We start from the raw sequence: 27,919 nt of genomic DNA on the forward strand, positions 1-27,919 counted from the left end.
GTTTCCTAATGTAAACCAGAAACAAAGTTAATTTAGGTTGCACATGGCAAAAGGTACAGCTAACGCAATTAAAAAGTTTAGTTTCTGGTGTTTTCTAAAATATTAATAAATCTGGTTTTGTTCATTTTACCTCTCATAATAAGCGATGGTCTGTACAAGCTGAATAAATATAAAAGTCCTGTTTCAATTGGAAATTGAGAAGCAAAAACACTGAAGTCCTATAACTCAATAGATACATTTAGACATGAAAGATAATACTGTACATGTTTATGTAACATTTATTTACTGTAGATTATAACAGTTTATCTGCTTCATTTACATTATGTCATACAAATGTAGACTGGTCACTACCACTATTAAGGTATCACAATCTGAAAAGGCTTTGCTTGGCATGTGCAACGTTACTATTTCAAGAAATAATTTGTGGAATTCATTATGTTAAGGTAAGAAGCATTCCTCTGAAAAATAATTTGTACATTTACAGCTCCGCTTTTAGGAATGTTCTTTTTTGGTCTTAATATTTGGGAATTGTGTATTGTGAAATTTAGGATTATGTTTAAAAAAAAAAAAAAAAAGACAAAAAAAAACCTGTGTTGTGATCACCTGGTGATGCTTTTACTGTATTCAATGCAAGAGAATGGACTGTGCATCTTACTCCTGCACAAAACGCACTCCTTCCATATGTACAGACTATCCTGTACTAGAGGAGTATTTCAAAGTCAAATCTCCTATACTGGGTTTTGATTTGGAAAAAAAAAAAAAAAAAAAAAGTATGCACCTTAATGCACACATGCATGAGCTCATACTAATCAGTCAAACCTTTATGACAATGTGAGGGTTTCAGAGTGATTATTACCGTGGTACCACTGTTGAATGCTGAAATGTGATGCGAAAGAATCTTTGAAGTAGTCACTACCTACAGAAGTGATCGACAGTCTGTAAGAAAAAGGTGAAGTGACATTAAATATACACAGATGCACAGGACAGGGTAGGTTTTGCCACTTTTCCTGAGTGACTAGCCATCAATGTCCCAGCTGAAGAGGTGGTGTTTCACCAACATGTCCTGCACTCCCTCCTTGAGTGGTCTCTGCTCGTTCTCCTAGAAAAGAAAGGACATACGGAAAGCTTTTACCGGATGACAAAATGAACACGACACTGGCAACACAATGAGATTGGGTTTGGTGGGAAGCCCAGACCCTTTGAAAATCGCATCCATTACTTGGTGTCTGATTTTTTCCCTATTGTGACTATTGACACTAACATATCTACTGCATTGCTAAATGTCAGAAGTAAATGAGAAATACCATCATTGAATGATAGAAAGTTATGACAGGCAATTTTTGATAGGATGCATCAAGTCAGCAGAAAGTGTAAACTAGTGTAACTAATGACACTATTCAATCTACAGTCTTATACATGTTACCTAGAGATCCCAACTAAAGAGGTGATGCTGAACCAGCACATCCACAACTTCAGCTTTCAGAATAGTGGAATTCTGAAACAATATAAAATAAAGTTGTTCTTCCCTGAATAACAAGTTGTCCTTGTATAGAGGGACTTGCCGACTACAAAGGCTGAACTACTAAATCTTTTTCAAATCCATATACCAAAATGTAACAATGCAATTTTCAAAACACAAAAGCTGCAATAAGATTTTTTTTCTTGTAAAGACACTACATTTAAAGAAGCTTGGAGGTTATATGCATTTTGGATAACTTGGCACTATTGGCATGAGAGAAGGGCAAGTCAACTGGAACCTTAATGGACATTTGGAATAAAGGGGCTTGTGGGAAAAAAATAAAAACATAGGCAACACGATAACTTTCCCATTTTGTTGAGCACTTATTACTAACACTATGAGGATGTTGTGATGATGGGTTTTGCCTACCTCTTTCTTGTCAGGTAGCTCACAATCTTGGGAGAGACTGAAGGCAAATTTTGAAAGGACCCTGAAAAAACAACAAACAACAGTTTATTCATCACGTTAATATAAAAACAGAACTTCCCTGTTAATTAACTTTTCTGGTCCGTTTAATTCACTCCGTTTCCTACCTGAGCTCACACTTGATTTGTACCCATCCAGGACTGCGAAGGAATGACCACGGATGATACCATTTCTCTACAGCAGCCATGCTGGAACACAGCACCTCCAACCATAGGTGCAGCACCTGTTCACTAAAGTGATAAAAACACATTAGGAGCCAGCATGTGTGTGTGGGCCTGTGTGTGCGCGTGTGAAAGAAAAACTTACTTGAGGCCAACGCAGACAAGAGAACGAAACTTAACATCCATCTGGGTGTGTGCCGAGTCGTGGCTCATGTTGACTGACTGCACCGCCTGTGAACAGCAGACAGGGGTTGCTCAAGCACTTCCTATTAAGCAGTGTTTCACAGGCTAAACTTAGACTTGGCCAGAGCCCACATTTACTGAGCATCTCAGAGTAGGAAATCACTCCTAACTGGCCAAAAAGGGCATCAGAATGATGTCATTTTGTCAATTTAAACTTTAATTACTTTTAACGCAACACAGAAATAAAAAGGTCACTAAACAAAAGTTACTTTTGTCAGTAAAAAAATGTAGCCATTCAACTTATGTTTTTTTTTTACATCAAGCTGGATAAACTAACAACTTGCATGTGATGTATTCGCAACTTGCCAATACACCATAATCTTTGTACTCACTCTGTATAGCAGCTCCTCTGGTGTTAGTACTTTCCCATCTTCATCTAGCCTGGAAAAATACAAAAGCCATGAATCATTTCCTAAAAATGCAAAACTCTTGAAAACATTAAAGAAAAAAACGGATGTGTACATCAGAAGTGGACTTCCTCATTCTCTGCCAAAACACAACAGAGTTTGTGAAGCAGACAAGGTTCAGTTTCCTGTGCGTATTCTTAACTGAAGGTAAACAGCTCTCATTTTCAGTTCCTATTTACTGAAAATGAGAGCAAAGCGCTTCCATATAAAATGTTTGGATAAAAACAGAGTTTAGCAGTGCAAAAGGGACGATGCTGATAGTGTGTATGTGTGTGTGTTACCTGTATGTTTTACACAACACGAGTCTGGAGTAGACAGAGTTGAAGTCCCTTTCTACCTCCCTACTGGCCGCCTGAAAAACAACCAGAGAACAGAATAGATAAAGTCCTGTGCTGAATTGGATTTAAAACTGTGTGCTAAAATAAAGCTCCCTTACCTCCTCTATAAATAACCAAGGATGACAGGGCCCTCCCAGTATAGATTGTTTCTTGAGGCCATGTTGAAAAATGGCCTTCAGGGCTGGACACAGTTTGCCCCTGGCCAGCTCTGTCACGGCCTCTGTCACAGCGTCATCACCTGCCAATGAGTACTGGGGACAAACACATTAGCAGAAGGGTTAGGGTCAAGCTTTTAAAAAAATAAAAACAAACAAAAAAAATAAAACAAATTAATATTCAGCATACTGGAAGGACAATGACCGGTTAAGATAAAAAAAAACAAAAAACAGATAACATCTACCTCTTTGCTTCTTTCATCTAAGATCTCCACAAACTTTGCTGGAAACCAACCTGTTACAAAGTATCAACAAAGACAGTTGTGAGAGATCAGACACCAATCATTTATCCAGAAGGTGTCAGTGGGTACTGATACAAAAGAAAAGCTCAAACCTCTGAGGCCATTGAGCTCCCCAACCCAACAATGTTCATCTTTCTGTGAGATGATCTGAGTAAGACAAACATACAGTGCAACAGGAATTAGAAAGGGTACAGGTACTGGAAAACAACAAGTACTGTTTTGCTCGAGCGCGTCTCTGTTTAAATCGTGACTCACAGTGATGATGTCATTTTTTCTGAAGCCCAGTTCATCATCGTCATGTCGCTCAAAGTCTAGCAAGGCCTTTGCCCGTCTCCTCCGGTTTCGGGAAACAACAAGGAAGTTTTCATGATCTCGCTGGTGGCTCTCCATAGAGTAGTCAGGAGTCAGGTCCTATAGATGAAAATGAGAAGTTAAACCATGTAGTCTGTTTAGTATTTCGGTTGATTGAGCCCACTACAGTGTGTTAACTCACAGTGCTGGAGTGTCGTGGGTCCAAACACTGGAAGTGATCTGCAATGCGGGCAATGGCCTCTCGCAAGGCAGCCACCAGCTCTGTCTGCTTAATGTTCTTGGACTTCAAGGCCTCTGCTTCATCCTCCCCAAACAGCAGGGAGCTTAGGGTCGACTTCCTGCGCAGGGACTGTCTCCTCACCACCTGAACATAGAGAAACATGGAAAAATTTTGTTTATTTATTTTTTGGTACACATCATGTGTAGATTACAAAGAGGCAGAGTTGGTACCAACTTAATCATGTAGTGTCCCTTATACTGTAAATGTAGATTTATCCAGTTGTTTTTACAAACATATTTTTGGAAAGTGGTTCTCAATCCTGGTCCTCAAGGACCCCTGCTCTGCTTGTTTTCCAACTAACCATGCACAACCCATTGCTGACTGTTCAGTCAATCAGAAGGTGTAACATACCATCTTAGATGAGTGCACTGGGGCATTACTGGAAGGGAATGGTTATCTTCAAACCCCTTATTCAGGTGATCAGTAGTAGGTAGTGTTAAGTTAGTTGGAAAACAAGCAGGAGGGGTCAGAGAAGTTTTAGTAGAGAAGGAAAACTTATGTAAATCACATCAGATTCAGTACTTGCAGATCAGATTCACTTTATTACTTTACGACTTTTTAAAAAGACACAGCATTACAGCTTTAATTGTGGAGAAGATCCACTTAATGCAGTTCTCAGTTCAAGTCTCATTAAACTTGTACATCCCAGTATAATAGTAAATGAAAGAAACACAAACAACAACTCATGGAAGACACTGTACACACTACATCACACCTAAATAACTGAATTGAATAATTTAAATTAAAACAAGACAGGTAAGTTGAAAAGCGAGCGTCAATGATCGTAATCTGCAGCAATAATCTAAAAATAAGATCATATTGAACATCGGCAAAGGAATATCTGTCAAACGTGGTCAGAAAACTCAAAATAAATGCTCTGTATACACTAAATTTGAAAGAGGAAGCTGCCATGTAATTTTCCATACAGGGAAAAACCTGCTTTGCACGCTGATGTTTTATAATGACTGACCTTGTTTAGATTGCTGTTGAGTGTTGTGTTGTTTCCATTGTTGAACTGCGCCTGTTCGTTTAGGATGTAGGCTAAGTGCTTGTGTCGGCAGGCTTCCAAGGTTTCCTGGGACAGCGTCCCTGCCAGCCTCATGGCCTCCCCAAGAAGAGCGGGCCCATCTCTTAGCTGGCATGGCAAGTCTGACAGAGTATTAAAAATGGATGCAGAGTTCTCGGATGATACAAGTTCCTCCTCCTTAAGTCAGGGAGAAAATTTCACAAGAATAATTGTTATATGTTTTATGAACATATATAGTTCATGTCAACAAAGTAGCTGTTGTATAGTTTGTGGTAAGTTGGTTTCTAGCAGCCATAGTCTACATTGTCTGTCAGCATAAATTGCTGCAATATAACATTGACAAATAGAAATTCTGATCTAATTGGTGACTGCAAACACTGAGTGACAGAAACAATTTATTTCATTTTGGAAAGCGCCTCATCTCAAACTAAATTGTGTCACTACTCTGGAAAAATGTAACGCAATGCAAACACCTTGATTTTGAGCATGCCCAGTGTAATCTGGAAGAGCACCAATGAGCCTTGGTAGAAGAGAAGGTCCCAGATCCTAAGGAGCAAACGGATGTCCACCACACTGGCAAATGATGTCAGGAACCAATGCAGGGTGATCAATGATAACTCTAAATGGAAAAAGGAGGACAGGGTTACATGGTAGATCCTATAGACAGCTTGTACACAGTTTACTAGTTTTTTTGTTTTGTTTTGTTTTTTTTAACCTATATCATGCTCCTGCAGAAGACGGTCAAGGGCTGGGAGGTACTGAACAATAAGCTGGCGGAGAACCCTTTGGTCTGTTTGGACTCCCAGAAGAGTAGAGGAGAAGTAGGATGGAGGAAGGAGGTCTTCAATCAGGGCACACATCATCCATAACACATCCTCTTCCTCAAGAAAAAGCAGCAGACACGAGACCACCTGGGGGGAGAATTAAGAAATGTGTGGGGAAGAAATCATAAAAAAAACAAAGGTGGGCAAAGAGAGAAAAAAGTGCAAACTGCAAGAACGGTTCAAAAGGGGGAGTTCTACAGCAAAAACACAGCGCGTTGACTTTGTATGCATGTGATCTTACCATGCCAGTGCCCTGACAGTACCCAATGTCTGGATAGAGCCAGGCCAGGCCTTTCAGTATTCGTCTCAGCCTCGGGACTCCCACACTGGTGAGACTGCTGAAACATGCATTGGTTGGCATTGTCCGTAACAGGTCCTTCTCTATCTGAGGTTTACAAAGAACATCATCATCATCATCATCATTACAATGAACGTTCACAAAAGGTAAGAAAAGGGGATGAAGAGAAAAACGTACAGCAAATGAGTAATGTGTTTAATTTACGTTTTTTTATTACTATATTATGTCAATAATTCTTTATTTTACTTTAAGCAGCTGCAATGAGATTGTGTTTGTTACCAAATGAAAATCTACAGTAGCTGGGGAATTTACCTGTTTAGCTGTGGCTGTGTCATCATTGGAGCTGTTCTTGATGATTTCTTTGTAGGATATCTCAGAGGTCCTCTTCTTCTGCAGTGCTCCAGACAGACGCATCCATATCTAACACACATAACATCATTAAAAACACTATGGCTTGTTGTGTGACTTTGGAATTTAATTTGACTTCTCTCTTTTAAAGGTAAATGGTCTGCCAGTAGCCCAATGTGTCCAATTCCAGTTAATTTGCTTTGGCTGTTTACTTACCTGTGGTCTCATGCTGTGAGGTATGCCGCCTAGGACCAGAGCACGGAGGCGGTCAGAACGTGGAAGAACAGGATCAATGAGTTCCCACGTCAAGTCACCCACCGTGTGGTTGTGGGTGAATTCTAGGTGGGCTTGCCAGCGCAGTCGCTGCTGAGGGTCTTCACGCTGGGGTGAGCCTTCTATGCCCAACCAGGACATAGATTCTCCATTATCTGGGTGGAGGAATAGTAATTTATCAGGGTATTGCTTGTCTTTGCAAATTTAAAACAGGCAAGCATCATGTAACCTCCTTGACTAGGAAATTGCAAGATGTGGCACAGTACAATAGTAATATAACCAGGTTTTAAAGAAGAGGAAGACATTTTTCAAAGTGAAGGCAAATGAAAGGAAGCCAGGGGTTGAATGAGGGCGAAAAGTTTCTGAATGAATAAAGATTTAAAGATTTCCATTTTATATTGTTAGCATGGGATTTTATCAGAACGGCAAAATATTAAGACAGAAAAAAGAGGGAAGTGTTTGCATGTGTTCATATGAATGAAGACATTACCTTCAGTGTCTACTCTGAAACCAAACTCATCATAATGTTGAGGCTGTTCTGAAGAGTCTTTCTGCAAGACAAACAAATTCCATTCAAGCAGATCCCACATTGTCACATTAGGAAAAACCCCTGTGGTGTTTATTTGCCTTTACGTGATGCTTGTAATCTTATCTTGTGCTGTCTTTGGCATTTCGAGGTTTACAAGAGAATTTTTTCTCGCTCAAAAATATCTATTGTCTGTTCCTTGTAATCAAAACTAACTTCAAAAGAAGTCACATCCTTACTTGATGGTACTTGGCCAAAATATCCTGGGGCCACATGCTTGGGGTGAGAGCAGAAAACGGCCCACCAGGGGCTGGTGTGTAGGTACCTAATCCAGTGGCAAATTAATATATTAAAAAAATGGAAAACAGAAAATCTAAAATGTATTATTTTTTTTTTTTTATTACAAACTTAGCACTTGCATTTAATGAAAATAAAATATTTCATACAAATCTTTACCTGACATTTTGTGAGTAGTTGAATGAATGGCTTCTATAAGCAGACGCTGCTGTCACCCAGGGAAAGTAGGTCAGATAGCGGCCAGTCTGTAGAAAGGAAAAGCCGAGGAGATTTAAGGTTGGTGGTTCGATTCATAGAATGTGGACAATCTGTAACAAGGCAATGCCCCTTCTAAGCAAGATTCAGAACTTATTAATCATTAAAGTCAGTGAGAAAGAAGAGGACGACAGAAAGAGGTGCATCGTCTCTTTTCATTGCAATATGACTGCTGTATTTACCAGAGGCTAAGCACCTCACATATAATGTGTGTGTGTGTGTGTGTGTGTGTGTTCTATTTTTATGAGGTACACATCCTGAAGCAAAATTAAGAAATATTCTGTGAAAGTACTTTTAGGACTGAACTAGAAAACCATAACAAATATGGAAATATAATAGTTTTGTTGGAAATTTCTTTTACTGTACAGAAGGTTGAAAAGATAAAACCTTCAGCAACATTTGCAGATCGGCAGCTTTATGATTAGACCAATGTGGTTCGGCTTGTGGCCCTCATTGGGGTCTGTTAAAAGTACATAGTAAATGAGATTGGAATAGAATTTAGGTATAAGAAAGAAAGTCACCCACATTTATTTAAACCAAAATAATAACTTTAAAATATAAAAGTGGAAAATCTATTCTCACCTGTGTCAGTTATTAGACACACCCCTGCCTCTTTGCCAACTTGAGAAGATGAGCAAAACCTATGACCATATACCAGCATACCCATGTAAATGTTTCTGACTGTCTGATATGGTCTTCAATTTTTATATATATATTTTTTAAATGCCCTCGTGGACTTTAACAGGGACTATTAAAGTTACATAATAAAGTTGTTAGACAATATGCTAGTGTTGTTGGACATTTCATCTTCGGAGTTTGCTTCTTTCTCATCCATGCATGTGAATTTGTGCCAGTATGATTATTATTTTTTTTAATGCTCTCATATCTATCTAAAGAGATTTTTTTTTATTATACTTTAAACCTACAGCACTGTGCCATCTTGCCTTCATTTTCATATTAAGAGACACCTCTACAGTACTGGGTCCCTGACAATAACATCTGAGCACACCCATGCCATTTCTTTCACTTCCTCAAACTCAAACAATAAAAAGATCATTAAAGAAAAAGGAGAAAATGCTGTGTTTAGTAGTGAGTAGAGACAGTATTTAGAAGGTAAGCACTGATAAACCACACACAGTCTCACCAGCATGCAAACACCCTGCCAAAATGATTCATTCCAGCTGTAGGCTTGTGGCATCTGAAGAGGGATTTAGGACTTATGAGAGATGAGAAATCAATTTGAGGTTTGGAGGATGGCCAAGTACTTTCAGGCTAACACTATGTTTAGCTCAGGGGAGTACTGGGATTTTGGAGCTACTCCTTCACAATAGCACTAACAGTTTAATCAGCTGCCAAGAAAACCCAACATGACAGAACCCCTCCTGTAAACTCTGGCAAATATTGTCAACTAAACTGCAAAAATATGCACTAAAGGAGGCACTGAAAGAGAGAAGTCAACAAATCAATTAAGTACGAAGAAAGCCAAACACCGCTGGTTCCAGTTTGTCATACATGTGGGCATGTTGCTTTTTTGGAGTGTGGGGATTCTGGTATGATGAAGTATAATTTTTACAGAAAAAAGTCAGGTACTTAAAATGGCACAGAAATACCTATTAACTCATAAAAACCTACTGGAAAACAGTTCCTAATGCCTTTTGGATTCGAGTACTTCTGATACTGTAATCTTTTAACAATTATTTACTTCCCAGGATAAATCACCCAGAAACACCACGAGAAAAACCAACAAATTCTAATGACTTATTAGACTATCTGGCTGGAGTCTTTCCATCTCCCTACAAACACAAGAAGATCTTTTCCACTGTTCAGGTGCAGTTGCAGTTGCACTCACCTGTGTTTGCACAAAAGGCCAACACCCTGCTGCAAGAACAACAAAGACCAACACCCTGTTCTACAGACAAGTACGTGTGTGAGCACATGTGCCACATTAACACTCTTTATTACTTTATTAATAAATTATTTTTGTTGCCATGTCAGTCTGCCCAACCCCCCCATCCCTTGTACCAACCTCTGTTGTTCCTGATAGTAACCACATAACCACAACAATGGGGACTAGAATTCCCTTTTCATGAATACACCCATACGCATGTCAGAATTACTTTCTTGTGCTCTGCCAAGTTGGTATTAGCTAAATAATGACAGTCCATTTTTTTTTGGCAGACTGCATTTTCGTCTCTCCCTTTCACACACACAGTCACACACATTCTCAGTTACACACAGAGGCAACTGCCACTGTGGAGAACTGGTATGTCACTTCTCAAAAGCAGGGACATTTAAAGACTCTGAAAACGCTGCCAAATTCACTGCCTCTCAGGAGATTTAGAGATAGTTAGTAGGGGAAATGAGCCTTTTTAGCAACTTGCACTTCTGCTAAAAAAAAAAACAGCTCTTGATAATTCTGGATTAAAGATGAGCTACTACTATGCCACAGCTGTATTTGCAGCAACCTGTAAGACATCAGATTACATAGAGCAACAAGTGACTTAACAGGATTTAGTATCACTGGTTAGAAAACGTTACGTTTTAGGATCTAACACAGTCATTTTATATACACTGCACCACTGATCTAGTCAGTGTATCCAAGATATATCAACTGATGAGTTATTCAAGTATTCAGGTTACTTGTGAGCCAAGTGTATGTGCATTCATAATGTCAATAAACGGTTACGTCAAACCCCAGCTGACGTCAAGTGCACGAAAACCACTATAAATTAGCGATACCTTTTTTTTTTCAATCACCAGAGGTTTGCAAAATGCATTTTTACAGTAATTAATAAACGTTGCAGAATAAAACGTGCCCTATGGATAAAGAGCCCCACACATTTATAAAACCCATAACATCCGTCGTAGAGAGTAGGGTAATGTATTCACTCTGAGTTATCAGCTGTTAGCCATATGGGCTACGGTGCGCTTAGCGTTTAGCTAACAATCACGTACAAGGGTGTGCGACATCCTGCCCGCATAACTTACCGTGACATTATCGTAATGAAGGCACACGGTTATGGTTTGTAGAGGATGTGCTTTCTGTCGCTGAAAACACAACTGCTATGGCATCATTCGTCTAGTATTTGCGATTTCCCTACCTTGTGCACCTGCTAGCGATTGTCGCTCTCATATATCCTTACGCCGTGCCTACGTTCAGTGACTATGAACCAACCTGAGGAGTAGTTCCAGATCCCGGAACCACACGTCTCAGTGAAAATATCCTTCCGCAGGGAGCTAAATGACGTAGGCACACAACGTGTATTTGTTCCATTCATTAATTTTCTCTTGCTTTGCCTCATTCATTGCAGGCAGTCACGACTCACACGCCTTTTCACCACACTGGTCACTGGAATATGAGTCTGTGCTAACGATAGTTTCTTGTGTTTGTGCCGTAGTCCAATGTAATTGAAATTTTGAAGTTTACAAGTTATATCTTTGTAAGAATATATAACCCTAACAAACTACCACAAAGTCTTTGCACACAGGTTTATGGTGATGACTTTTATTTTATGGTCTTTAAACTTTCTTTCAGAGGTTCTGCCTGAAAAGTTATTATTGTTATTATTATTATCTTAAATTCCAGTGTTGGTTGGTTGTTGTGTTAGCACACATAGAAATAGCTTATTGGAATATTTGCTTTTCTGCTTAATATGGGTGAATTTAACCAAATAAAGATTATATTATTAAATTATCTAACCCATACTAATAGATATAGCTGCAAACTTTTTTCCAAGTGCGGCAAACAAATTGTCATGTAATTATTATGAGACAGACCATGGACTTTGTGCAAAATTGTTTCTTTTTATTATTATTATAATGCTTTTACACTGCTCCACCACAAGGTGTCTTCAGTGCAGTGAAGCTTAACATTACAATTACATTACATTTTCATTATTGCAGCCCCCACAATGCTCAATCTCTGCACATCCACCAGCCCACATTTATCCACCTAAGATTCTGTATTTGCGTGTGTGTGTGCTCATATACTAGCAACTGGCCTTCAGGGATAGTACCCTGCGTTATCTCATGTTACTTAGTGTAAGTCAGGCTAAAATGGACATTAGAACCAAATGATCAGCTATTCTCCTATCTCTTAGAAGATTCATGCGTGACAGAGGCTGGTGCTTTGAAGTTGGAGCTGAAATTTTGCACAGTGAGAGATTGGATTTTAATGTCTTGTTCTCAAAAATGAGATTCTGTATATATGTGCACGTACATGAAAGTATAAGTTTTGTAGCCTCCAGACTTTGTCTTTTCCTATTACACTTGCACTGTTCTTCCCCATGTTCTTTTTTGTCTTTGCCACTGAAACTCATTCAGTAAAAGGTTTGCATGAATTTTCTCTAAATACTTTTTCACTTTATGTATCATTCCCTCAGTCTCTTTCTTCATCTTTCCGCCTTCCCTTCTGCATCTTCCCTCTGACACATCAGTATGACGCCACTGTGTTTTTAACCCTCTTGCATTGCTTACATGCTCAGTTTGCTGCACTATGCCAGTGTGACTCACAACATTAAAAATGGTGCAGCCTAAAGTCAAGCTTGCCCACAGCTTTGTGGCCAGATAGCCACCCTGTATGTCACAGCAATGTGGGTGTGGTTAGGTCCCTTTTTAGCATCTCTTTTCCCTGTTTTACTCAATCTCCTCTGCTCATCTGTCTGGCTGTCTTAGTCATTTTTGATTGAATGATGTGCACTGTCAAGGAAGCTCTAGGTCCTACACTGCAGTTGCTATGACGTCAGGCAGAGGCAGAGAGAAGCGGAGGGGGGGTGTTGGGGAGAAATGAGGAGACAGACAGAGACAGAGAGGGGTGGGAGTGTACATTGAAGAGACATGGAAAAGATGCTGTGATAAGGGAAATGTAAGTGAAAAAAAATATAGAATGAGCAAAAGATTTAAAGAAAGTGTGCATGTGGTGCTGAAGCTCAAAAGGGAATGGAGCAAAAATGAAGTGGAGCAAAAATGAGAAAGTAGATGGAAGAGATAATATGTGGGCTGAAAGAGGCATTTTTCGGATATATTGTTTGTCTTTAATGTGTGGGTGGCTTTCAGTCATTTTTAAACCTTGCATGCACACACAAACATTATTGACACATTCATTGGAGGCATGAGAGACTTCATTGATTCAGATGAATCAGCAGGTTATAACACCAGATAGATAAAAAAAAGACAAGAAACACAGAGAAGCACTCATTCACACAAGATCAATTTGCTGCAGTCTTGCAGTTTTACGTCAGGACAGAAGATGGCACTGTTGCATTATATCAGGCTGTATACAAGTAACCACGTATATGGGGCACGTTTGAGGAGATTAGATTGTAAATGTAAATGTACTATGCCCACATGTGCGCATACTTGCACACATGCACTGATGCATATGAAAACATGTTTGTTACTTTTTTTTTTTCATTATGCGTATACATTCATGTCTATACTCTCTATTGCAACCTTTAAGCAATGTAGAGCACTTGCAGATTCATGTACCCTGCATGATAACGCCTTTGCCTTTAGGGTAATTTAAATCAATATCCATGTAAGGCTTGAATAGGCTAAACCAGGCTGGGTTTCTTTGATCATGTTGCTTTCACGCAGCTCTTCCCCTCTTGTCTCTGAGGGTGTTTCCTGTGATAAGGAGAATTGAAGGTAAAGGGTAGGGGGTCTGAGTGCCCGCATTACGACAACAAGTCATTTCTCTTGGGTGCTGTGATGGGACCGACTGCTCTTTGTATTTATGACTCTGTCTTTCTAAATCTATACGCCGTGTGGATTGGAGCATGTGGGGCAAAGAAAAGGAGTGGCAATTATCCAATGAGAAATAAAAGGAATAAATAATGACAGTCCTGTTTGTATGTTTGCATTTCATTGCAAACCTTACATTTTCCCTTTTCTCTGTCTACGCTTGTCTCGCATTTATAGAGGTCAAGTCATTTGGGAAATAATGCGCCAAGCTGCCACAAAAACGCACATACAAACCCATCCACAACCCTTTGGGAAAGGATGTCATGTAAAGGAGGTGAGTGTGATGATGGATGCAACGGTCAACAGGGTCCGCATGATGGGAAGTACACAGGAGCTGGATTTACAATGTGAGACATAAACTAGAGAGCTAAAGAGGGACAGATTCTAATCATAAAGCCGCAGCAGAAATCGTAGATGTTATTTTCACAGTAGCATATAAACGACTTGCATTAATGTATCACTGCAATAAAACCTTTTTATTTCTACATTAACAAAGTGCTACAAGACTCCTCAGCCAGCAGGTTATTGCCATGAAAACAAAATTGGCAATATAAAGCTGAACTGCTATGCAGCATCTGCTGTATTACAGCAAACACTCGATTGTAATACTTCAAAGTTATGTAGCAGTGTAGACATTGCATTGCAAACCATAGTAAATGTCCTTTGCACTTTTTATAACATGCATATAATAATGGAAATAGGCTACAATGAAATATTTCCTTAATTTCTTGTCAGAGGCCATGATATTAATATGCTGTTTGTTCAACAATTATGTCACCTCGTTTTGTCCATCTGCTATGGCCATTTGTTGGGTGGGAGGCCAATCATTAATTATCCTAGTGATAGATGAGATGAATGGAGGCTGTAGCTTCGGAGAAATGTAAACAATTTCCCTCCCTTCTTGTATTTATGACCAAGAGTACAATGCTTATAACCCACAGGCCGCTTGTTGACTTTTTTACAGTCGGTTCATATTTGTTTGAGCCTGTTCAGATGAAACCACAGTTGCCAGAAATGTGTAAACACGTAGTGGATCAAATTCATTGTAAACGAGCAGGTAACTGTACACACTCTTCTCATGTGTGTGATTCTGTGGTATCAATCCTCCAGTTATAGTTCTCAGGAGAGGCCTGCAGCAGTGCTGGGTAAATGAAAGCATTCAAGGTTGTACAAAGTTGGTAATATCACAAAACAGTAGGCAAAATGAGGTTCAATAAAGCCCCTTACTGTCACCATTAGAATCAGTTATTATTGTAAAACTGCTTCTTGCCACAGTTCAGATTATTTTCTTCTGCTGTTGTTTGGCAGTTGCATTATGATGCCTTCATGCTGCTGATTAGTGGTGAAATAACACTGTAATATTGAGACGGTCTCATGTTTGGGTATTGCTGCGTTTGGACAAGGGTTTCTTGCACATTTTTGTACATTGGCACTAGAGATTGATCACACAGCCGGTTCACATCATTCATTGCCTGAACTATCATGGGAAACACAGGGTGTCACGTGTCTTAGTGGAGAAGTTGTTACATTTTCACTGTCTCTGCACACTTCACATTCAGCTAAGCATTAGAGGTACATTTCAATTCAAAGCAGCAGGTTTATGAGACAGCACATTTTACTATTGTAAATCACATAAACCGCTGAGCGTATGCTCTATGCTTCACACTGCTGCTGCTCAGCCACTATTATTGCCACCATTCAGCTAACATCCATGTACTGCTGCTAAACTGCTGTTTGACATCATAACATTTCATTAGAAAATAATGTCCATTTCAGTTCATATCTGCAAGTTGTGCTTAAGTTCAACTATCAGCTGCACAGCTGTGTGTTTGGGCCTTAACAGCAGGTGGTCTGAGATAGATTTTGTTATCATCACTTCAACCTTCGACCCCCTTCAATGTGATCTTTGTGCTGACTTTGGTTTATGCTGGAGTAAAGTGACAGGGTCAAACACTATACAGCAAGCAATGTCAAACAGGTTTGGTCCTGGAATGGTGATTGCATGTGTGTGTGTCTGTGTGTGTGCGTGTGTGTGTGTGAGAGAGAGTGTGTGTGTGAACATGTAGATGGTTTATAACTGTCACTAAGTGCAGGCTAGAGGATAAATGTGTGTCCTTGATCTGTATGCTGACTTATATCAGGATTATTATAATAATGGGTTTAGGGACACACTCTTCTGCATTGACAATAATGGCAGTAATCACACATTTATTTTGTACTGAGAGCTTGATATAAAGTCCTAATAGGCAGAAAGCAGAGCGATTATGAAAATGCAAGCAAAACATTATCTGTCAATAAAGTTGTTGTAAGTTAAAGGACGCCTTCACTGATTTTGAACTCAAAGTACATGTACATAAACGCCATTACACTCTACTTCTAGCTGAAAAATGCCTCCAGATGACATCACTTGAAAGTACGCTTCAGTTCAGATTATGTCATCTTGTTGCTCACACTATATTCTTTCTAATTATGGTCAAACTCCTTTTCCAAAGCTCCCCCAGATGACATCATCTGAACTCCTAATGATGAAAAACCCCTCCAGGTGATGTCATCTGGAGGAGTTTTTAACCTATAAGCAGAGGAGTATTTTATTATAGTGAATTCAGAGAGAACTTTAAAAGCATAAATGTATATTTACACCCTAAACTAAAGCCATAGAGAGCAAGTTAAGAATGGATGAAGTCGCCCTTCAACTTACTCAATGCATGTCTTGGTGTGTGTGATAAGGCAGCTATAAAAGACAAATCTACCATTTTTGTCTGCTTCTGATGACTCAACTAAAATAATTTACACCCTTTTTTGGTTGGTGGCGCTTATGAATATTTGTCTCTTTATCACATTGATGCTGTCTGATGTTGTGACAACATCAGGCAATAAAGAAATGAACCGACTTGACAAGCACAAAAACTTTTATGCACAAAAACCATGAATGTCATCTTTCAGAATATTTGGATTTGAGTAACGTTAACTCAAAAAGCAGTTTCTGCAACAGAATAAATGGAAGAGAACATCAACGGAAAAAACCTCCCACACAGTGTCTCGTCTAGACTATAATATTTATCACAATATTCCTGTCTCTTGAAACTTCATTAGGTATCAGGTATTTAATCATTAACTAAAAGTCTATCCTGTCTGCCATCCTTTACTTTTAGTCAGCACAATCATCCTGCAAACATGCCAAATCACTAAATGTAAATGCTTTTAATGTGACAGAGTGCCAACAGGATATTTATATTAACAGGTAACAAAAGGTGAACACTATACTGTAAACATAAGTGAAGTGACTTTTTTATGCATCTATATTCATGATTAAAGAACTGGTGTTGTACTAGTGGTGGATTAGGAACCACTTTACAGTTAAACACATGTTTTTTTTCTGTTTTAAACATAGCAGTGACACTGACAAAGCATTACTATTTTATATAATAAACTATAAAGTCATCCCTTCAAATTACTGTGTTCTTAAAAAACAGAACATTCTGCATCAATTTAATGCAATTAAACATATGATCTGAAGCAGGCCTGGATGCTAAAACAGAGTTAAACTAGACTATATTACTTCTAAAATGTTGTTTTTGCCAGAGCTTCACTAGATACAGGGCTCCACAGCACAAGCTTTTCACTCATTTGCGAGTACAAATTAAAGCACGCAAATGTTAAAAACTATTTTGGAACAGCAGTTTGAGTCTTTCCTAAATTAGAGAGGTCGGCTCTAAACTAGGAGCGTTTTATGAGTACTTTGGAGGCCAGAGAGCGAGATTAGTGGTTCAGAAAATATCATTTTGGAGTTTATGAAGCAGCGTCTTTCTGTGACCTCTCTAGGGTTCATCCTGGGTGTGTTAGCACCAATTATGCAGGTGCCCTGCTCTTGCTCAGGAATGGAGAATGTCTGCCGGCTTGGCTGATTGGTTTACTAAAGCAATACATGAAGAATTATTAAATGTCTTAAGCTACAGTAACGTGTAATACCACTTTGATCAGCAATGTATGGGAATGAGAAGATACAGTATTTGCTCTTAGATGTAGTGGAGTAAAAGTCAAAGTAGAGAGACAGATACAGTACAATTACAATGCACTTTGTAACTTTCCACCACCGGTTTACTGGTTTGTGTCCTCTGTGAGTATATAAGCAGCAGACTTGTAGAGTTACATCAACCTTTCTGTTACCAGCAGAATGTTAAACTGTGCAGAACCCACAAGCTAACCCTGTTCTTTTCTAACCCCTTAAAAATGTATGTCATCTGGGTAATAACCAACCTTGGCTTTCACTGACAAAGTATGGTAATATGACCTGGTACTTTAAAATAAGAGATCAGTTATGGCTTCTTTAAGATATAAGTTTCGTTAAACCTGTTTCCTTCACATAAGTTTTGGAATAAGCAAAAAGCAGTGTGTATCGCATCATAGCAAACAAGACACTAAATGCTCCCTCTTGGTTGATTAGATACATAATGAATATTCCTGTCATTTAACTTGTCCATTAAACAAAACATAAAAAACATTTATTTACATAGACTATTGAAAAGAGACCAGTGTGTATTACATTTACTTAGAATAATTAACAGTTTACAGACACCAGCATAAAAAGAGCATTTTAAGCTAAAACTTGCTCCTCAATTAATATAAAAGGTCATTGTAACATAAAGGAAATGCAACACTTCGTATCTTTGGATGTTAAAAATTAATATGAATTCTGTATTATATTTATTCTAGTGGAGGCATGTAAATCTTAAAGAGTGGAACTTTAAATACACAGCAATACATAATGAAAATATAATGTTAATACCTTTAGCAGTAATTACCATAATGTAATTTTGAGGTGCTAGTGCAGTTAAAAGTCAAGAGTCGCTACGAGGCCTCAGTGGTGGTAATCACTGATAATAGGAATGAGCAGAGTCCCTGTAGCACCGATACACTTCGGCTGATAGAGACAGTGCTGTTTACTTTCTGTCAACACTCTGGCTGCTGATAAATGCTGGTGAGTCTCTGTGTCTGTGCATGAATATAAAAAAAAGTAAGTGTTTTGTCGAGACATGTACATGGAGTGTGTGTGTCAGGAAGTGAGGAGTATGTAAGTTAGAAACATCATAGGCCTACACTGATGTTATGGTCATATACTGTATATGTGTCATATCGATTGCAGGTGCAAAGCTACGTTCACAACCTTCAGAAAAAAGGGATGCTGGGCACTTGTTTGGGGGTAAAAGATCACACAAAAAACTCCTGCCTGACTGTCCTTTACTACAAAGCACAAGCAACAGCTCAGAGATCACAGCTACGCTTGATGGAAATTAAACACTAACAGCATAAAGAATAACAACACTAGCATCATCAAAAAGAAACATAAAAACTCTCACATCATGATAGTTAACATTAAGCGAAAATGTTGGCTGCAATTTGGATGCAACTACCCCCTGAAATGTTACCAGTGAGACATTCATTAAATCCTGTTGCGAGTAAACACTTCCCAGTGGGTATGCAGAGGAGTAATGTTAATGCCTCCGAGCCATCAATAACTCCAGCTGTAAGTATAAAACACTCAATCATGTACAAAAGCACAGGTAAGCTTACGGTTTAATATGCAGATTCAGGTTCAGCACAAACCTGGGGAACCAACATCTGTTCTAGGGCATTGTGAATATGTGCACTGCACCATAAATCCATCTGAATGCATGCACACACACTTTTTTATCATCCACATAGGCAATTTTCAGAATACATCAAGTTCTTTTAGTATAAAAATATTAAAAATTCATCTCTGTGGAAATTGAATATCTTGATGTAAGAGCATTGGAGATTAGGTGTCAAGTTAATTCTGACTTGAGACTTTATCTCCTTGGACATTTTTAAATAAATAAGAACACTCCAGCTTGCAATTTATTGAAAAAGTAATATTGCCACTTCCTCACTATACTTTGTTTTAGCACATTTGTTTGTCGTGTTAGTTGTCTGCCACGTTGGTTTTGCAATTTATTATTTATGTAGGTCTGGTCTATTGATTAAAGTGATGGGGTAGATTGATAGAAATCATATTCACAGATAGGAGAAGAAGAAGCAGTGGAAAGAGAAGGAGATGGAAGTATGTGAGAAAGGAAAGTGCCCCTTATTCTTTAGTTAGTATGTATTTATGATGTCATGCAATGACTAAAACCATAAAGACTAACATGAATAACTTTTCAACTTTGTAGCATGCTACAAAACGTTCTTCTTCATTCCTCTTGAGCCTTTAAAAAAAATTAAAATTCCTTTAACGCGAGAAGTCTTTACCAATTTAGGGGGTAGCAAGTGTGTGAGGAAGCCAAAAACAATTTATTGTCATGAAATCGCCTTATAAGTGTTGCAGCTTTCCACGACTGTCTGGCTGAGTGGGTCTAAACTCAAATATTAGCACAAGCTCAAGACAACCAGAAAACAAGGTACAGTACAGTAAGTGTCTTCAAGGTCAACTTCAACAATTTTTGACTCGCTCCCTATGGTTTTACTTTACGGTCTACATACAATTTAGACTAATGCTTTTAAACTTTGCCCCTGTGTTCTCAATATTAAAATATCTCTCTGTTTCTAGTTGAAAGCGGCTCCTGATGACATCATCTGAAGAACGTTTATCATCAGTAGTTCAGATATTGAGAAGTTCTAAAGGAGCAGCTTGACCAAGACTACAGTCTGTGTAATATAAGCAACAAGTTAACATCATCTGAATTGACAAAATCCTCCTGGTGATGTCATCTGGAGAAAATAATCAGGACAGGGCAGGCATGTACCCCCCTAACTAGACCCATAGCGATTTGAAAACCATGAACATTCATATTCAATGGTATATCTGTGTTAGTACATGGGCATGTTTATGTGATACCACTGATGAGCGCAATGCCATCATTGGTGGCATAGAAACTGTCTGAACAGCATTAGTGATTTGCATTGAAAGGAATATTCTACTTAGTAAAACAAACACGAACTTGAAGCCCTTGTATTGTTTATAGAGTTCAAGTTCAAGAGGAATTTAACACAGAGTCGAAAGAGTTTCACTGTTGCCATTTGACATTACATCAGCAACAACACCTAACAGTGATGCCACAGTGTAACATAGAATACAACTCTACATCATGGCTGGAAAGTGGGAAATTAAACCACTGGAGTCTAGCGACAATACTGAGCTGGAGTTAAGTCCCCTTTTTATGTTATTTCATTTCACCCCCTCAAATAATGAGAATGCCTGAAAAGTAACTGGTGTCTTTTCGAGCAGCACTTTTCTCTCAAAGTGAAAAGCAAGCCATTATGGATCTGTGTATGCTGCATGCTAACTAATGATGGAAAAAGGTTTTATTTTTCACTTTTTCCGGAAGTGTCATGACGATCACGATTAAAGGCTCGCTGTGGTGCACATGTCTGTTGTCTGGTTATGAAATCATCCTTCACCTTACAGTAACTGTCGGGGGACGTTTGAATCAATCCCGGCTGTCAGTGGACAAAAGGCAGAGTACACCATGGACAGCTCTAAATGAGACTACAAGTGGCTAAATGAGATTACAGACATCATCATGTTGGACACAGAGACTCAGCCTGTCTAGGTTTACGTGATCATGAGTTTTATCAGGTCACTATAAGAAGAAAGGCTTCTATAGAGGAGATTATCATGCTAAATGTTTGCTTTTATGGATTAGAGAAAAGGGAAAATTAGGAGGTGTATCAAAACTTAGAGGAAGATTTTATTGCTGGATTTGTCTGACGCTGTGTATGTTTTGTGCGTTTCTCCCTCGGCTGACAGATGCACTTCAGACCTTTACAGAAGGTGAATTGCATTAGATTGTGCAGGTGTACCTGATGTGGTCTACATTCTCCTTCTTGCAGCTCTTAATGTGCACTGGAAGAACATGAAGTGGACCCATCTTTCTGCAGGTCAGGTAGAGCAGGGGATGCAGATAATAATAAACACCTCCTGACTTACAACATATTGGAACTAGTCCCAATCCAAATGTGGCCAACCTTGAAATTCACTTATCCGTGATTCCTAACACCTGTCTAAACTTTATCATAACTTTATCAAGTCCTGTTGCTGTGGACTTGTCACCAAAAAACATGTGCTATAAAAAACTTATAATACAACAATGTGATGTATATAAACTATTTACCTGGTTTCGTTCAATTTCTGTAACATAGTCAGTCGAAGCCTCTTCCTCTACCATCTTGGTGCCCCTGTATTGAACGGACTTTGAGTGTGTGGAAGCGATCGATCTTCTGCTCGACACATAATTCCTGTGACTCCGTGACGTTTTTTGACAGTTGTGTCACTGCTGTCAATCCGTATTCATAATTTGACCCCCACCTGCCTCTGTAAAACTGCATTCTTCCATCTCAGAAACATCTCCACCAGACTGGACTATTGCAATAGACTCGTCACTGGGATCTCTGGCAGGAGCCTTCAAAAACCCCAACACATTCAAAACAGTGCTGCCAGGATCCTTATGAGGCTGCGGAAATATGATCAGTATTACTCCTGTCCTCTGGAGACTTCACTGGCTCCCCATCCACCCCCATATCGAATACAAATTCTGTCTGCTAACCCACCAGTGCCTTCATGGAAACGCCCCACAATATCTTAAAGAACTCCTCACATCACAATCTACAACAAGACTCCTTCACTACACAAATACTTCCCCTTTCTGCTCCTCCAGGACCAAACTCCTCACCACGGGGGATTGAGGTTTCCCAGCAGCCGTTCCACAGCTTTGGTACGTCCTGCCTGAAAACTTGAGGGCTCTTTTGACTGTTTCAAAAAACAGTTAAAGACTTATTAATGCAAGTGCTACTTTCTTTTGTTCACTTTTTTATTTATGGTTTATATGTTTTTTTATGTTTTATTCTGCTTTTAATCTGCTTGAGTGGCACTTTGAGATTTGCCCACAAATATAAAGTGCTTTATAACATTATAATTATAATTATATAATTTAATTATGAAATGATTATATTTAATGTACTCTTGACAGTAGAATAAGCCACCAATCTAAATAAAGGCTTTGTTATGCATAAAGAAGAAAATACCTTAATTTCATTACAGTTAGACGCAAGCACAATATGTTTTGACTAACTTGCCAGTGCCACATGTTCCTGTTTTGCAGCCAGAGGCAGAGCGTGATCAGTAGGTGCTACCTGGGCCTGATCAAATATTTAAGATGCTCATTCCGCGTCACTCATGCTTGAAGCTCCGGGACAAGAAATCAAATATTCAAAGCCTGTATTTTAATAAATAACTTTGACATGCTGCACACACATGAAATGACACATGAAGACATTTGCGTACAAATGTGCAACCACACGTGCAAAAATACATTTACACTGAAGTATATAGAAAAGTATCAAACGCCGTCTCGAATACTCGCAGACTAAAGGCATAAGGCTTTTGCAATCGTTTGTTTTAAGTTGACATCTTAGTCCTTGGTCACATCTTGACCAAAAAAAGGTTTTTGAAGATCATGTCAGCTTGTGAAATTCCACAAACATTTGTGGCTCTGCGTGTTGCCCAGTTGTCCATCGCCTTCTGAGCACTTTAGAGCACGGAGCCTGCAGGGGTTAGAAAACCTCAGTGGCAAAACATCTGACACTCTTCTTCTTCTCCTCAATTTATGCTGAAATGCTGAAATGCATGTTTGTTTGTGAAATCACACATGCAGCGGCAGGATGGGCACTGATATACATTAGAAGATGACGGTTTCTGACTGATTTTTAATAAAGGACAGTGGGAAGTGGACAAATGTTCCGTTTTGCAGTGAAGCATAAACACATTTATGATATGAACTGCAATCTGCTTTCTGGCAGCTCAACCTTTTGCCTTCTCCAGTTCAGGGCCGTTGGACATTTTGAATAACTTGTCTTCTACATGAGACCTCCCTGAAAATCTTTTGACATTGTTAGCAGTTACTGTGAAAGGTAGTTTTGGTGAGACACCATGAACATTGCATGGTGTGATTCTGTGTGTACTGGTTAATTTTTCTCTCAGTTCTTCCCGACACCACCATATCCTATAAGTCATCTAATGGTTTCGTATCCCACTCGTCATCCTCACATTTGCCTCCATCTTCATCAGCGCTGATCCTGTCACAGTCTGTCTTGTCTGCTGAAAGCAGACAAGTGTCACTCTGTCGCCCTTCTTCTCTCTCCCAGTCATTTGTCCGTGCCTGCTGCACTCTATCCTTTCTCTTTCTGTCTGTCTAGTCATCCGTGCTCTTCTCCTGCATTTTTCTCAATCTCTGCTCATCCCTCCATTCACCTCCTTTCCCCCCGCACACCGGCCCCATCTGCCCACTTTCTGTCCTCATCTTCTCCAGTGCTACGCTTCGCTGGCTCCCTTCCCTGCTGCACAGAAAGAATGAGAATGGTGTACAGAGTGAAACATGGGGCACAAACACACACACACACACACACACACACACACACACACTCTGCACAGACACACAGATACTTAAAACATGTTCATGTTCATGCATGCATTTCAAACAACCATATGCTTCATACACACATACACACATATACTACTGGAAAATATTAGATTTATCCATTTTAACCATGAGTCATCGACCTGGTGAGAGGCTGGCACTCGCTACAAAGTAATGAAATTTAAAGCTGTCTGTCACTAGCTAGCTTCACTTTCAAAAAGAGTGCTGAAGCAGCAAGACATGGATATGAATAATGCCATAATTCATGTGCACAACATTCATTTTTCTGGCTTGCCAGCTCTAGATCCCTTTGAAATGTTTTGCACAGATCAAGTCTGCCTTGTTGCTGTTGTGGTGCTGTAATAAAGTTGGAAATATATATTTTATTAGGATACGAAGAGAGGTTGGGTGTTTGGGTAGTGTTTGGGTGAGGTTGGTGTGTGGTAGAAGCAAGAGGAAGTGCAAAATCTTTTTATTTAATCCTCATTAATATTCTATATTATAATATTGTGGAAAAGTTTACTTAATGGATGTTGTGACAAAAACTTTATTTCTCAAAATGATTATGCTTGAAGCAACCACACTGAGAACTAATAAAATATCTGAAATATAACAAAAAATATAATGAATTTTTTTTTTTCAAAAAGTAGTTTTGGAAAGTCTTTAACAAATAATCTACCAAAATATATAAGAAACAATAAAAATACATTAGAAGTGAGAAGCTCAACTTGAGGTAATTAGTAGTAGTGAATTAGTAGAGGGCTTCTTGAAAAGCTAAACACTGTGACGGAAAACAATAAAGTCAATATATATTTCTCTGCTGGTGGTACAGTTCCACTTCTGGGATGCTGACACTCTACGTGGGGCGAACAAAGCCTGGTGCCACCTAAACAGCTACTGTAAGGCTAAATACAGAGCAAAATGCTAAAAGAAGTTGCCACAGGGAGAAAGACAAAAAAAAATAAAAATAAATAAACCCACAAATGATTAGCTGTGCAGAAGTACCAATGACTTGCAACTGTTTTTTAGGTCCACAGGCCAGAGTTATGTAACACGGAAGCAGTATGATTTAGAGAAAGATCGAAAAAAAAAAAATAGTAGTTTAATTTCGGGTATTTCATTTACAGAACACGACCCTCTTCTTCACAGTATCCCAGGCTGTTAATGGTGTGTCCTATAAGTTACAGGAATGATTTATCTGACAGTGGTTAAAAGTTTTGATCATATTTATGTTAAAATATATTGTGTTGACCTGACCTAACAAAATATTACTGTCTTGTAACTACTGCTTAAAAACTTTGATGACTACAGTGACCATTAAAGTAAATCAGGGATCTATATTAGGTAACTAACTATCTGTACAATAACAATGTTGAAGGTGGAATATTGGGGCTCATCTCCTGCTCACTACTATATATATATATATATATATATATATATATATATATATGTATGTATTTAATGTTCATCTTGTATAGTAATTATTTCATTTAATCTGTTTTTGTGATTATTCATAGCACACGTACAGTACTTATTTGGGACATTTTTATTTTATGCCCTCTTCCTTTACCTCGCGAACAAATGCATCAAAATCTCATTCATGTGTGTACTTGCGGCGTGAATGACTGACAATTTGAATCTTCATCTTAATTAATTAACACTCACCTTTGCTTTGACAATGAGGAATTACATGTGTTGTACAATAATGTACAATATGATAATATATACTATGTATTGTACATAATCTAATATGTACAATACATATTTAATAAATATATAATGTATATATTTATATATAATTTATACCAAAATCAAAGGCCAATTAAGAGACCTCCAAATTCAGTTAGTCAAAGGATGACACAAACTCTTGTGTCCATTGGGAGCAATCACAGTTTGAGCTGCTGAGCTTGCTTGGGGCCGTTTTAATAACCACGTAGTTTAGTTCCGATCATAATATAGGTCCTGTTGAGTGAATCATAATCAGCCTTTGCCTTTGGTTGGATGGTGATCTGCAAGGGCAGGCTTCCTGCTGCCCAGCCACTTCATGACAGCAAACAGCATCCTGATTTGGATCAGTGTTAATGAGTTGACTGTGAACTTTGACCTAATCAGTAAAGAGATCAGTAAAGAAAATTTTGATCTACGGCGATCAAAAATATTACCAGGCAACAATTCAACAAGAGCAAAGAAATGCAATAGCAAGCCTGAGATTGCACATACTTAAAGGTTCGTCCTATCATTTTTGTGAATCTACGTTCCGTGCTAGTTACACAGCTCTGGGTGAGGCAGCGTGCTTCTGTCAGTAGGGCTTGTTGCTTTGTTCCAAATTGAAATATCTTATGACTGTAATATGTTGACATGTAAATTTGTACACACATTCTTGTACCTCTGGTGCATAAATCCTTTCAAGTTTGGTCATCCACAGGCTTTTCTTGTGGCATCCCCTGCAGGTCAAACTGTTCTCACAACATGTAAAATGTCCAAACATCTGGATGGATTGGTGCCGTATTTTTATAATAACACTGAGGAGGATAAAGCCTTTGACTATGGTGATGCCTTAAATTTTTCCTTTATTGTTATAGTGAGGGTTTATGTGAAATGCTTTGACAACATCAAAATTGATTATCTATAATGACTCAGTGCTAGTACCGTAGGGGCACTAACTAAGGAAACCAATGTATGTTTAGTCTGGAGAACTTGTTAGTTGGATAGTGAACATGTTTCTATACATATTTTGATACTATATTCTTAATGACTTACAGAGAAGGAAGGACGGACAGTGAATGTGCATAGGATCATGACATGGATCATGAAAAAGAGAGGTCTAATTGTAGAAATGCAGGGTTAACTGCCAGGAGATGGACACTGTGAGGCAAAAGAGCAAATGATGGAAGAGAGATGGAAGAAGGAGGGCAGGGACAAGAGGATGAGGATAAAAGAAGAGGCGTCTCCTCTGGGGTGTAATTAGGGGCCTGAATCCTGTTCGCTGTTGACTGCTAGAACTTGACAGAGACAAAAGGAGAGATGTGCAAGAGAAGATACAATGAGAAGGGATAGAACACAAAGCACAGAAATCCCCTAAGTGACATAAAAAAAATGTAAACAGTAAAAAAGTAGGAAGATTGAGTGAGGCCAGTCGATTGAAGGAAGATACTAACTAAAGTGGGTAACGGTAGGAACATGAAATAGCTTTCAAAAAAGAAAAGCACTGATTTACAAAAAGCCTAAGAGGTGTGAGATCTGAACGATGACGGGAAGAGAGAACAAGAGCTAAACAGAATAAGAGTTTTCTGCTGCACTGTTCTGTCTGGATTGATCCATTCTGTATAGAATTGTTACCGTGTCTTTTGTTACTTTGTCAGAGGATCTCTTGTATTGTGCCTTTATACTGTACATCAGTGGAGGCTGTCAACTGAACAGTCCACCGTGAAAGTGAATTTTGTACCACAAATCGATTGATTGTATAAAAGCTCGATTTTTTTGACATTCAGCATTTTTTGCTTGATGACACCCCTTGTTGAAAAGCTGAGAGAGATGGACAAGCAAACTCTTTGAATCTCCTAATTTATAAAGTACGTTTGTTTGTTAGTAGTTTCAGCGTCAGGAAGCGGACAATATACAATATGTCGTTTAACAAAACTGAAAAAGGCCTTTCATGTACTACCAATAATCGAGATGCCCTTTTTCAGTTTGAGAATTTTTCGCTTTTATCTTTCCACGGGGATTAGGAGAATCGTTTCTATTTTCTAAACAATG

The 27,919-nt window shown here is 38.7% G+C and overlaps 1 protein-coding gene across 2 annotated transcripts; it reads right to left on the reverse strand.

The window, feature by feature from the left end:
• Positions 1-37: 37 nt before the first annotated feature.
• Positions 38-11,198, reverse strand: sgsm3 (small G protein signaling modulator 3). Of its 2 annotated transcripts, none has more exons than XM_067477391.1 (21): positions 11,093-11,198; positions 7,896-7,981; positions 7,679-7,764; positions 7,404-7,464; positions 6,857-7,068; positions 6,605-6,712; positions 6,236-6,379; positions 5,886-6,081; positions 5,644-5,789; positions 5,114-5,347; positions 4,045-4,227; positions 3,807-3,962; positions 3,644-3,698; positions 3,495-3,544; positions 3,193-3,345; positions 3,038-3,108; positions 2,682-2,730; positions 2,252-2,337; positions 2,053-2,175; positions 1,889-1,949; positions 38-1,099 (listed from the first exon to the last, which is right to left on the reverse strand). In XM_067477391.1, exons 2-21 carry the CDS (start codon positions 7,900-7,902, stop codon positions 1,016-1,018), a joined length of 2,265 nt encoding a protein of 754 aa, XP_067333492.1. In that variant the 5' UTR covers positions 7,903-7,981; positions 11,093-11,198; the 3' UTR covers positions 38-1,015. The 2 variants fall into 2 exon arrangements, with proteins under 2 accessions (XP_067333492.1, XP_067333491.1); XM_067477390.1 differs by having other exon boundaries at positions 10,980-11,167.
• Positions 11,199-27,919: the final 16,721 nt, after the last annotated feature.

The sequence above is a fragment of the Channa argus genome, chromosome 15, assembly GCF_033026475.1.
Source record: "Channa argus isolate prfri chromosome 15, Channa argus male v1.0, whole genome shotgun sequence".
In the NCBI taxonomy this organism is placed as follows: Eukaryota; Metazoa; Chordata; class Actinopteri; order Anabantiformes; family Channidae; genus Channa; species Channa argus.

What these genes read in the sequence shown, in the direction of transcription:
- sgsm3 (XM_067477391.1), bottom strand. An exon ending in CTTGGTTATTTATAGAGGAG is followed by an intron (nt 3,109 to 3,192) that starts GTAAGGGAGCTT and finishes GTTGTTTTTCAG; the next exon opens with GCGGCCAGTAGGGAGGTAGA. An exon ending in AGCTACCTGACAAGAAAGAG is followed by an intron (nt 1,100 to 1,888) that starts GTAGGCAAAACC and finishes TTTCTTTTCTAG; the next exon opens with GAGAACGAGCAGAGACCACT.